This window comes from Pteropus alecto, unplaced genomic scaffold (genome assembly GCF_000325575.1).
Source record: "Pteropus alecto unplaced genomic scaffold, ASM32557v1 scaffold115, whole genome shotgun sequence".
Classification (NCBI taxonomy): domain Eukaryota; kingdom Metazoa; phylum Chordata; class Mammalia; order Chiroptera; family Pteropodidae; genus Pteropus; species Pteropus alecto.
The window spans coordinates 1,588,999-1,601,907 of NW_006436814.1; the positions used below are offsets into that span (position 1 = coordinate 1,588,999).

A 12,909-nucleotide genomic window follows, 5' to 3' on the forward strand; every position below is an offset into this window, starting at 1 on the left:
GCGGTTGAGCCGAGGGTCCGCGGTGCCATGTCAGCCCAGGGAGTGGCAGTGCTGCTGTCGTGGATGAGCTGCTGCGGCTCCGCTCTGTGGAGGTAGACACCAGTCGCGGACAGGGCCACCGGGCAGGGGTCTCCCCTTGGGCCAAGCAGGTGGGGCCCGGTACCGGCGCCTCAGTGTCCGGAAACCACTCGCCGGTACAGACTACGGTCTTCTTCCTGAGCTCCCGGAACACCTGCCACCCACAGCCGCAGTCCGAGAGTTTTCAATGAATGAGGGAAGACAATGAGGGGACGCTGTTAGAACTCTGCTGGTAACTTCACGTCGCTGTCCTCTTGGACAGCTGAGCCCACAGGATTCCTTAAACTCGTGTCCTCCTACTGCACTGCTTTTGCGAGAGAGGAGAAGCGCAAATGAGAACCAAAAAGTTGCCACCAGAGATTGGAGGTTGATGGGGAGGGGGTCTGGGACATTTCACTAGGATAGCTAGGTACTGGGTGGTTTATATTAGGTAGTTGTGGTTGAATGATTTGTGGGAAAGTGCATTATAAAATGCCAACACTGTACAAATGTGAGCCGATGTGATTCCCGAATAAAGTGAGTTGATTTGGGGAATGAAAACTTTTTAAAGTTCTGCGAGATCCTCAATGCAAGTTTGATTTTTGTTCCGTATTCAGTAACTGCTGGATTGGAAAGTGTATCAAAATATTTTAGAAAGATTTTCAACCTAAGTTAGAAAGATTTTTCAACCTAGGTAAAAATACGGATGATTAACCAGCAAAATCACATTCCGCGAATATTCAGCTTAGTGGAGGTTTTTCTAGAACAATAATTATTACCCTCTAACATTAAAACGTAAGAATACCGACAATATATCACACCATTATAGAGGCTTCGGAAGGGATCCAGGGCACGTCACTGGACAGGTGGAGAGGTCAAATAGTTAAGAGTCGCCATTGGAAAGGTCAGTGAAATAGTGAGAAAGAGCAAAAACGTAGCATTCTGTGAGAACTTGGTAAGCCTTCATTTTCCTTCCTATGAAGTGAAGATAAGAAAATTTATCTCACGGGGTGATCGTGAGGCTTGAATGCAATTATATATTTAAAGCTCTCAGCACGTACTTGGCAAACAATGAATCAATAAATCATGATAGCTGATAATAAGGATGGCCTATGAACTCAGGGAGCTTGCAAGTTTTGTTATGTTGTCACCAAACTTTTCTGTAAAGGACCAGATAGATAGTAAATATCTTAGGAGGTGAATTTCGCATGTAAAGTTTTCTAATAAGATCATCTCTGCATATATAGGATAAATCTAACTCGGTCATGGTTTATTACCTCTTTATACCCTGCTGAATTCAATTAGCAAATATTTTCTTTAGGATTTTTATGTCTATATTTTTCTTTTTCAAAATGTCTTGGTTTGGTTTTGATATCAGTGTTACAGTAGATTTACAAAATGAGTTAAAGAGTATTATCTCTTTATCAGTTCTTTGGAAGAATTTGTATAGGATTAGGATAATTTGTTCTTTGAAACCTGTGAGGAAGGTAAAACTATTGCTTCAAATCTTTTAATGGCTATAGAGTTATTTAGGCCTTTTATTTCTTCTGGAGTTAGTTTCGATAGTATATATTAAAATGTCTATTTCATGTAATTTTTCAAAATTGTCACATAATTGTAAATATTTCCTTTTTTACTCTTTGCTTTTTCTGTAATCATGGTCCCTTGTCATTAATATTGTCTCATCTCTTTTTTGTCTTGCTCAGTCTTGCCATAAGCTTTTCTGTTTTACTCATCTTTGTAATTTTTGTTTTATATTGATTTCTGCTATCATTTTTATCTCTTTCTTCTATTTCCTTTGGGCTCATTCTGATACTTTTTCTAACATTTTAAGCCAGACAGTTAGCTAATAGTTTTTGGCCTTTATCTTTTCTGATGACATTTAAAGGTATTAATATCCCATAGTATCCCATAAAAAAAAAGATGCATAATCTTTTATCATTCACTTCTAGATAGTTTTAACTTTCACCATGATTTCTCCTATAACTCTTGAAATATTGAGCAGTTTGACTAAGTCCAAGTACGTAAAGATTTATCTTTTTGTCAACGATGTCTCTATTAATTGTACTATAATCAGAGAGCAGGATCCACATGATACCTGTTCTTTGAAATTTGTTGAGACTTGCGTTATGACCTAATAGATGATCAGTTTTTATAAATGTTCCATTTGTTTTCTTATGCTCCACTAGTTCTATTGGGTCATACTTTTCATGGAGTGATCTTCTTGGTCCTTAAAAATACTTTTTGTCTCAAAGTCTTTTTTGTCTTATGGTAATGTATTCAATGGGGCTTGGACTTTCTGTGGAAAGCATACTATGCTTCCTGCAATATAACGGTTTCACACGTTTTTCTGTCAGATTCCCAAAGACCAATTCGTGGGTATGTACAGTAGGATGAATAGGGGATTTGAGAGAAAATGGTTTACCCAAAGAATATATTCCTTAGTTTAGAAAGAAAGACAAAAAAGTAAAATTAGGAAAGGACTTACCTCTTGGGAGATGAAGGAAGGAGTAAAAGTTTAAGAATTTTTTTCAATTTTGAAGAGCTGGTAGAATGGGAACACACTAGAGAGAACAGGAAGGATAGGCTCTCATGGTCCAAGAGTGAGATGACAGTGTCCTTTTTGTTTAAAACAAACAAACAAAATGGTGCCAGGACATGGTCCATCTGCACACCCCACACCTATGATCCTCCCAGGCCTATTTTCAACAACGCCACATTAAATATTTGACATAATTAAGAAAGCAAGGATGAGAAGGTGTTATTATAGCTGTCTCTGATGAAATTAATAAATTAAATATGACTCCTTTAACTACTGTTGCCTCTATAACTTGTCCCCAGCTCTAGTGGGAAGCTGATGAAGGAGCAGCTGGGCTTGTCAGGAGAAGTAGTTTTGTCATTTAGCTACCAGGTTTCATTCGCAGATCAAATTGCATACTTTAACATTGTAAATTAAAATACAAAATCTGCCACTTTTATTTTTCTTTCTCCTGAAGTTTCTCTCTTTCTTACTATGATGAAAGGGATCTTATATTAGATTCATAGGAAGTGGGAAATGCTTCACACTTATTTGAAAAAAGTGCCCTTGAGAAAATATCTCATTTTATGGCATCACCGCCTCAGCTCCACCTCAGATCACCAGGCATTAGATTCTCATAGGAGCACCGATCCCTGGGACCAAAAATGTTGGGGACCGCTGCTTTATAGGGATGTATAAAAATACATGAACATGTATTTCTCATATTTGATCTGTATATTTATAAAATGTGTTTCATTATACTGGTGACTGATACCTGTTAATAAGAATTTAGAATACCATTAAGGCTTGTATAATTCTGCTAAAAGACTTATGTAGTGATATCCCAGCAATCACACACACACACACACACACACACACAGAATTGCCTCTGACTTAAGATTTCAGGGACGGAGCAATTCCAGTGGCAACTGGTGTGTAACGTAGACGTGGAATAGATTATTGAAGCAAAGGGAAAGTGAAGGAATTTTAAGATGATGTTTTACAATAGCCACTGGCCACATATGGCTTTTGAACACTTGAAATGTGGCTAGTCCAAATTGAGATCTTTTTTTAGTATAGTATACACACTGGATTTCAAAGACAGTACAAAAAAAATGCAAACTATCTCATTAATAATTGTTTTATATTGATTACATGTTGAATAAATTATATTAGTAAAATCATTTTCACTTGTTTCTTCTAGCTTTTTAAATGTGTCTACTAGAAAAAATTTAATTACATCAGTGGCTCACATTATATTTCTTTTAGACAGCACAGCTTTAGATAGATCATATAGACAGAAATTAAAGTACCCCGAGTACTGGAGAGTAATGATAGTGAACAAGGACTCACAGAAATTTGTTCTTCAGTGTTTCAAACAAGAAATACTGTTTTATGGATTTTCAATCTTTATTCATTTTCTTTTAACTCAGTTGATAAGTGAAGGGATTAGAGTCAATATTCTTCAACAGTTTTCATCCTAAAACAAAAGCAAAGATGTAAAAGTATTTACAGAGAGTTCCTGACTTAACAATGGCTCAACTTCACGACTTTTTGACTTATGACTTTTCTGCTTTATGATGGTGTCAGAGCAATGTGCGGATAACATGAGATAGTCAACACTTTACTATAAAATAGGCTTTGAGGTGAATGATTTTGCCCAGCTGGAGGCTAACGTCAGTACTCTGACCACATTTGGGATAGTCAAGCCAAGCTGGGTGTTCCGTAGAATAGGTATGTTAAATGCATTTGTGACTTAGGATATTTTCAATTTACGATGGGTCTGTCGAGACATAACCCGATTGTAAATCGGGCAGCATCTGTAAGTCTCATTCCAGTGTCTTCAGATACAGGACAAACACTAATCCCCTGGAGTGCGGGGTAGAGTTCACTGACATCCTCAGCTATACCCCTGAATACTCTTTCCAGTAGCGTTTGGGCGGAAACCTACAGCGTGCTCTGTCCATGTATAGAATCCCTCTGATTTGGAGGAAAAATTAGTTTTAATATTTGTCTTTGATCTTTTCCTCCACAGGTATTACACTAACAGCCCAAACTACCACATTTTTAGTACCAGAAGTACGGTAAGTGTTTAATTTTTTAAAATTATAGTTAAGTATTAATCTTTTACCTCAGAGCAGAGGTGAGAGGTAACTATACTCTGTTGTATAGCACAGTGTCATTCTTTGATTTTTACTTCATTTCCTTCATTTCGTTTATCTTCCTAATATATATCCCCTCTCCAATAAATGTCCTTAAATATGCATGTAACAAAAATAGGTAGTGTCTTGAGTGTTTTTGTGATTTAATATTCACAAAATTGTGTCATGATAGGGATAGGATGACCGTGTCTCACTCATCTTATTTTTTTTCTTATCCTCAGAACTTATTAGAGTACCAATAACCTCCTGGACACTTAATAAATAGATTATTTTTGAAATAAAATAAAAATCTTATAGTTTTTTGGGGAGACTACCAAAGGGTCCCAGAAAAGTTACTTTTCCTTTGTCATATTACTTCGTGTAATTTCAAAGAAATCATTCTTTCTTTAAATAATAAGGACCCAGAAAATTGAACCCTATATTTGAACACTGAGGTGAAAATTTTACAGCAGATTTTTTTGTTTGAACTATTTTATCTTCTTTTTTAGATTAAGTTAGAGTATGAAGGAACAGCATTTTCTGAGTGGAGTGTGCCAGCAACTTGTTCTGTGAAAAATAAAAAGTAAGATTTTTGGCATGAATGTCAATATCTGTGTGTATTTACATGTAACAAAGCATTCGTCTAGTGGACATTCCGATTCAAGGCTGTGATTTAATGTAACTTTCTTCCCATTAAATAGATGTGAAAAGAAAAAATCACTTTGAAAATGGATAGAAGTAAAATGTTGCTCTCTCTCTCTCTCTCTCTCTCTCTCTCTATATTTATATATATATATTTTTTTTTTTTTCTTAATAGCATACAATCGAAGTTTTTAGACTTAAAAAGTAGTAGGGAAATGTTTAGTCGTCTAGCATACGTCTTTACTTATTTCTCCCTTCTCGTTCTTTTTAAACACTAGATCACCCAAGACAGAACTGCGATGCTCATCTCCTGGGGTTCACACTATAAAGCCAATTGTTACAGGCCCAGTAAGTTGATTTTAATACCTTATTAAAAGTTGAATAATCATCTGCTACATTTTATTTTGCCTTTTTTTGAGCTTTCGACCTAATCGAACCTGTTTTAAATAGTGACAAAGTATGGGCCACAAACCTCACACCTAATGTTCCCACACAAATGTCTAGAGGCTCCATGTGATTAATCCTGCCTTTACTTTGGGGCTTATGCCTTCTTTTTAATTCATAATCTTTATTTTCAGGGAAGAAGTAGATAGGGTCATGTGGGAGAGGCCAGATGAATATAGGTTGAAAAATATTTGATTTTGGCTTTTTTGAGTTTATGAGTATTTGCCAGTTTCATAAACACAATTCCTAAGGAAGTAAAGGACCTTTTCTCTTTCGTCATATGTTGGAAGCCCATATAAGTATGTGATGTTGTGTAAAAAATATACACATAAATACCTGCATATGTAAGATTATTTTTGTTATTGATGTATAGTGTCATCAGATCTTACATCCTCTAAGGGAATACATGTGACTTTTGAAATACACTCAAAAACTCTCAGTTATAACAACCAAAAATGTCGCCAGACATTGCCAAATGTCCCCTGGCAAGCAAAAATCACCTCTGGTTGAGAACCATTAAACAAGAAAATTAATTGAATTGTATTACAGTAAAGAAGACTGTCTAGGAAAACTGTTTTCCTTTACACACTCATAGAGAACACTTCTGTGACCAGATTTTTTTTTTTTTTTTTTTTTTTTTTTTTTGGTCACTAATTCTCTGGCATCAATTGTTCTGATACGGTCTGTCTACGTGAGGTTAACATCACATCCCATAATTTAAGGGCTTACTCCTACAAGACTGTCCTCACTGCAGATGCCCATCGCACATCCGAAGCTGTGCAGTACTTCTGGTGGACTGGCTCTAAATCCAGGTTCCCACAACCTTCCCCTCAGGCTCAAAACTTTGCTAGAACAGCTCACAGAAGACTGAGAAACATTTGCATTTATCAGTTCTAATAAAGTATATGATAAAGGATACTGAAGAACAGCCAGGTGAAGTGGTACATAGGGCAAGATCTAGAAGGGTCCCCGTGGAGTGGGGGCGCATCACCTTGCCTGCAGGTGGATGTGTTCACCAGCCTGGAATCTCAGAAATCCCATACTTCAGGGATTTTTGTGAAGGCTTCATCATGCAGGCATGATCGATTACTAACTCATTTTTCAGCCCCTCGCCTCTCTCCGGCAGATGCAAAATTAAGCTGAAAGTTCCAAGCTTCTAAGCATGGCTTGGTGTTTCTAGTGACCACTTTCCATCCAGGAGCTTGTGTCAGGCACTCCTGTCCCTCAGGAAATAACAAGAGTTTTAGGAGCTCTGTGTCAGGAACCGGGGTCAAAGACAAAATATTACTAGGAGCTGGGGGCAAAGACATATATATTTTGTATTATTTCACAAAGACGAATGTACTGGAAACAGTAAGCCATCCAAATTTGTCGCTCATGATAGTAAATTCTCGATTACAGAGAATACCCAAAGAATTAAACTGGTATTATATGAAAATGTTTTAGTTCTCTTCTGAAAGTTATTCATTGTTCTTTCTCTAATCTTAAATAATTAACTTAACTCCTCTGTGATTTTTATGCCTGTATCCAAATTTGTATTTAAAGTTGATTTAATATATCTTAGTTTTTTCTGTGATTTATTTTAGGATCTAGAAGAAGAACGCTATTTATCTGTGGACAGTTCTCATACTTGCTTTCTGTGGTATTATAAAGTTAGGTAAGTAATGCAATATTGAATACAGAAGTAATTAATGCTTTTTAACAGGATTTAGCTTTCATTTTAATTAACCACAAATGGATTATCTGCGTTATAGATTCCATATAATCTTTCATTCGCCAATCAAGATATCCTCAAATATACTGCCAAACTAATATTTCAGAGCAAATAATAATAATAGCAACCACAATTTAAACATATACTGGCTTATAATATTGAAGACAGAAGTAATTAATGCTTTTTAACAGGATTTCGCTTTCATTTTAATTAACCATAAATGGATTATCTGCGTTATAGATTCCATATAATCTTTCATTCGCCAATCAAGATATCCTCAAATATACTGCCAAACTAATATTTCAGAGCAAATAATAATAATAGCAACCACAATTTAAACATATACTGGCTTCTACATGTTCATACGTTATGTAAATTATCTCTCAATTTTCATAATCGTCACACAAATGTAAGTATTATTATCCTTATTTTATCAATGAGGAAATGTAAGCTTGGATGGATTAAATAGTTTGGACAAAAACGCACAGCCACTAAAAGATAACATTGGGATTTGACTCTGGTTTTTCAGACCACAAGGCTCTTTTATTCCCATTATATATTTTATATTCCCAAAGGATTCTCTTTGTCCTGGATAGCTCTTCAAACCCATTGTAACATGAGATCAAATGAATATAACTAAGAAAGGAAAATTGGTAGGAGAAAAAAATAATTAACTGCGTTATAAAATCATTTGATAAGTAAAAAAGTCAATGGATTCGAATATTTTTAGTATCACGATTGAGGCAGTAGCCTAAGCACTGTATCGGCTACAAAGCCCTGTCTTTTGTGGCCCCGGCCCTCTAGATGACTGTAATGTACCTGTTTCTTTTTATCTACTAACATCCCTTCCTTTGGGAGAACTATCCGTCATTCTGTGACGAAATTGTTAATTCCGTGTGATTTATACAGTACTAACTCTACAACCCTACATTTCACGGGCCATAGTGATTAGCTGAGGACTGGCACATGAGCCAGGCAGAACCAATCAGGATACTCATGTCGTCAATAAAGCATGGTTGTTACTGATAGTTTCATTGTCCTGGTTCACATGGTCCCTTAAAGTCATGTGACCCTCAGTTTGTTTATCCATTCTTCTTTTGTTGCACATTTGAGTTTTCCTAGTTTGGGGCTTTTACGAAAACAACTGCTATATATATTTTAGAACGAGTCTTTTTGCAGACATAGATTTTCATTTCTCTTAGTTTGTAAATATTTGGGGTAGGATTTCTGGATCATGAGATAGGCAAATATTAAACTTTGTAGGAAGAAAAAATCATTTTCCAAAGCAATTGATTACTGGCAATGTATGAGCGTTCCAATTACTCCATATTTTTGCGAATGTTTAGTATTGTCATAGTGGGAATAAAATAGTATGTCGTGTGGTTTTAATTTTCATCTCCTTAATGATGAATGATATTGAGTCCTTTTTCATGAACTCATTGACCACTCCTGTATAGTGTTTTGTAAAGTATCTGTTTAAGTTTTTGTATACCTAGTTTTTAATTGGATTGTTTGTCTTTTTACTATTGATTTGTAGTATTTCTTTGAACAAGTCTTATGTCAGATATATGTATTGTGAATATTGTCATTCAGTGTATGGCTTAGCTTTTCATTTTCTTAATGGTGTTTTTTAATAAACAGAAGTTTAAATTTAAATGAAAATCTCTTTATATATTTTCCTTTTTATGGTTAATACTTTTTAAGTCTTACGTAAGAAATCTTTGCCTACTTGAAAGATGTGAAAATATTCTCCTGTGTTTCCTTATAGAAGCTTTGTCATTTTAGCTTATACATTTAGATCTATTAACTGTTGGGGTGACTTAGCTTCATGAACTTGGATGTCCAAATCCCTCCCCAGATTTGAGAAGTTCTCAGCCATTTTATTTTTAATTAGGTTTCTTCCCTTTTCTTCCTCTCTTCTTCTTCTGTGACTCCAATGATGAATAGATTGTTTCTCTTAATGGTTTCTCGTAAGTCCTTAGGCTTTTCTCATATCTTTTTATTCTTTTTTTTTTTTTGCTTTTCTGACTGGATCTTTTCAAATAGCTGTCTTTGAGTTCACAGATTGTTTCTTCTGCTTGGTCCAGTCTGATGTTGAAGCTCTCTTGTAAATTCTTAAGTAGAGTCATTTTATTCCTCAGCTCCAAAATTTGTTTGTTTCTTTTTTGTGTTTTCTTTCTGTTAATGCTCCCATTTTGTTCTTATATTGTTTTCCTGATTTTGTTAAATTATTTATCTTTGTTCTCTTGTAGCTCTCTGAGCATCTGAAGAACTGTTATTTTGAATTCTTTGTCAGGCTATTCATGTATCTCTTTTTGGGGGGGGGTCTGTTACTGGAAGTTTACTGTGTTCCTTCTGTGGTGTCATGTTACCCTGGTACTTCATGGTCCTTGTAGCCTTGGTGAGTACCTGCACATTTGAAGAAGCAGTCACCTCTTCCAGACTTCATAGACTCACTTCACTAAAGAAAGACCTTCATCTAAGTGGGGGCATGCTGGAGCATGCTGTGACCCCAGGTCTACTGGTGTAGGGTACCAACTACAGGGGTATGTGGTGGCTCTGTACCCAGCTTAGGCCACTGGAGTCCACAATATGGACAACTGCATGGTTTTTGGTGAGTGCTGTGCAGGGTCCACAGTGATGGCAAAGGCTGATAGGGTCTTCAGTGGTGCCTTCAGGTCCAGTGGCTAGGGACCACAGCAGGCAGCAGTGGTCCAAGCCAGTGGTGTGCACACACTAAGCAGTGGGGCCAGCTGTAGGTGCCTGTGTACTGGCAGGGGAGGGTTGCAGACAATCACATAGTGGTGAGGGCCTGGTCCAGTTGCAAGAGACAAGACAACTGCAGACACAGGAGGAAACCCCTGGTTGTTGGTTTACACTCTTGTGGCTGCAGGGTCCCATTATGGGTATGTGTATAGCAGTGGAAGCCGGTGATCTAAGTTGAGCCTGCGGAGTGCAGCTGCAAAGCTGGTGGGGGCTAATTGTAGGTAACCCCAGGAGTGCAAGCCAGTGACAGGAGATAAGGCTGGATCTGGGCCCCCAAGCTATAAGCCATGGGCCTCGACTGTCCAGTGCACTCCTGTGGCTACAGGATTTCACCATGGGTGTGGGCACAGCCTTGGAGGCCACAGACAGGACTTAGCCGATGGGGTACAAATGCATAGCTGGAATCTGCAGATGAGGTCAGCAATGCAGGCCAGTAACCAGAGGCTGGGTCAAATCCACCTTTGACAGTCTCTGGGCTGAAACCAAAGCAGGTCCTTTGTGCAGGATCCTGAAAGCCTGAGGAAGCTGGTCACTCACCTCGCTCTCCTCTTCCCAGCGAGAGGAACTCGTTTTCGTCAGGGAGTTCCTTCTTGGCACTGAGCGATGCCAGGCTGGTGGGCGGGGTGGTGCACGCAGATCGAAGCTGTTCGGCCTTCCCTTTTTGTGTGGTTAGTCTCAGGTTTGTTGGTTCCACTCTATTGCTGACATTTCTTAAGTGTCTTTGTTCAGGGATCACTGTCTAATTGTTGGTCTTTGTTGCAGGGACAGAGGCTGGGTGTCTCCTCCTCCACCGTCTTGGTGACATCAGCCTTTTCTTTCTCTATAATGATTCTTTCCCAGTCTTTTTCCTTTGCTTTTTTGTGATCTGTCCTTGCCTTTAATGTCGGCTCAATCCAGGTTTCTCTCCTTGACCCTCTTCTCTTTCTACACTTCAGTCTGTACACCAGCTCAGGAAAGCCAAGCTAACCGATGAAGACCCAGCAGATGCTGCTAATGTTATTTTAACGTGGAAATCAGGTTGTCGCTTTAACATCAACTGATACTATCTCTCTCTACAAGGTTACTTTTAATAACTTTTTCACTATTAATATATCGACTTCTTTCCTGTGCTTCTGACAAGTAGCCTAACATAAGGGGATACGTATCAGCCCGAGCCAGAGATCTGAACTTTGGACACATTCGCCTATCAAGATTTATAGTATTTGTTTTTGGCAGCTTTCTAATATGAGATTAAACATAGGAAATACTATGTTCATTACATGGTTTCAGAAACTCACTTCATACACATTTACTAATTCCCAAAATACTTTCATTTTGTTTTATATCTAATAATGTACAAGGCCCTGTGCAGTAATCAGCAAATGAAAGAACATAGTCCTAAAGCAGTGGCTTTTAGAGATTATACAATTTAAAAATACAGATATCTTTAAAATGAAAAAAATCACTTTCTACCAGACAGACAACTAAACATACAAATGAATGTTGTCCTTTCATAAAATTTACATTGAAAGGTTGGTCAATAAAGTATTTGCAGTATTAATTGACTAATTTGTTTTTGACATAAGTTACAACATGTAAACACTATTGATTTTTCATGTGGAATGATAATGTCAGCTTTTTAAAGGTTAATCATGCATCTTTGGCAATGTTAAATTTGTAGTAAGTTAAGGAAGCATGCAGATTCAAGCTTCTCATCCTTCTGTAATGACACAGGAAAATCAATAATTATATTTAATTATAGACATGTAGATTTTATTAATCAGATTTTTTTATCTGTAATAGAACATCAAGAGAATATTCCAAGATGTAAAGACATGCATATTGAAAGTAGAATATTCAAACTAATATTTAGCATGCTGTTCACTAAAATATGATTCTTCTTTTTCCCCACAGAAATTTCATTCACAATTTAACCCAGGTAAAACGTTTTTAAATTCTTGTATATCCTTCATATATCACTACTATATTATTTCTCTTTTATCATCTATATTTACCAGAAGAGGAATTTTCCAAACTAATTTTTCAACAAAATTTGCTTAGAGCAGTGATACTCAAGCTATGGTGTGAGGACCCACAGGGCTCCACAGACCTTTTCAGGAGGCCTGTGCGAGGTCTACACTTTCCCAGCCTCATATCTGTGTGAGGATAGATCCTCCCCATATGCTCCAGCAAAACAGCATATACCAGCACTTTGAATGCAGGAACACAGATGGTAATCCAGCTGTCTTCTGTTAAGCCAGGTATTAAAAAGATTCTGTCATGTAAAATGTGAAACAACTGTTCTTCTTCCTATTATTTTGGTTTGGAAAATCATTATTTTTTCATAAAAGTATATTAGTTACATTAATATATAATGAGTGTATCATAGTTTTTAAAATAAATTAATAAATATCTTTACATAGTCTCAATTTTAATTTGTTGTATAGTAAATATTGATAGATCTAACCCACATAAAACAAAGCTCGGTGGAATTTTCAGTAATTTTTAAGACTATGAAGGGATCTTGGATTAGAGGATAATTAGAAATGTAGTAGATATAATCAAAAATTTTTAAATTGAAATAAGGTGATAATATTTGGAAATTAAAGCTCTATAGATAATTTAATTTTCTAAAAGTGGTGATTTAT

General features: G+C 36.7%; 1 protein-coding gene across 1 annotated transcript in view; it reads left to right on the forward strand.

Annotated features, from left to right (window-relative positions):
- Positions 1-27: 27 nt before the first annotated feature.
- The window catches only part of CATSPERE (catsper channel auxiliary subunit epsilon), a 91,524-nt gene continuing 78,642 nt past the window's right edge, over positions 28-12,909 (forward strand). The window contains 6 exon segments of the mRNA XM_015591265.1: positions 28-92; positions 4,611-4,659; positions 5,226-5,299; positions 5,637-5,706; positions 7,389-7,459; positions 12,176-12,200. Of these exon segments, the coding sequence (XP_015446751.1) occupies positions 28-92; positions 4,611-4,659; positions 5,226-5,299; positions 5,637-5,706; positions 7,389-7,459; positions 12,176-12,200 (354 nt within the window).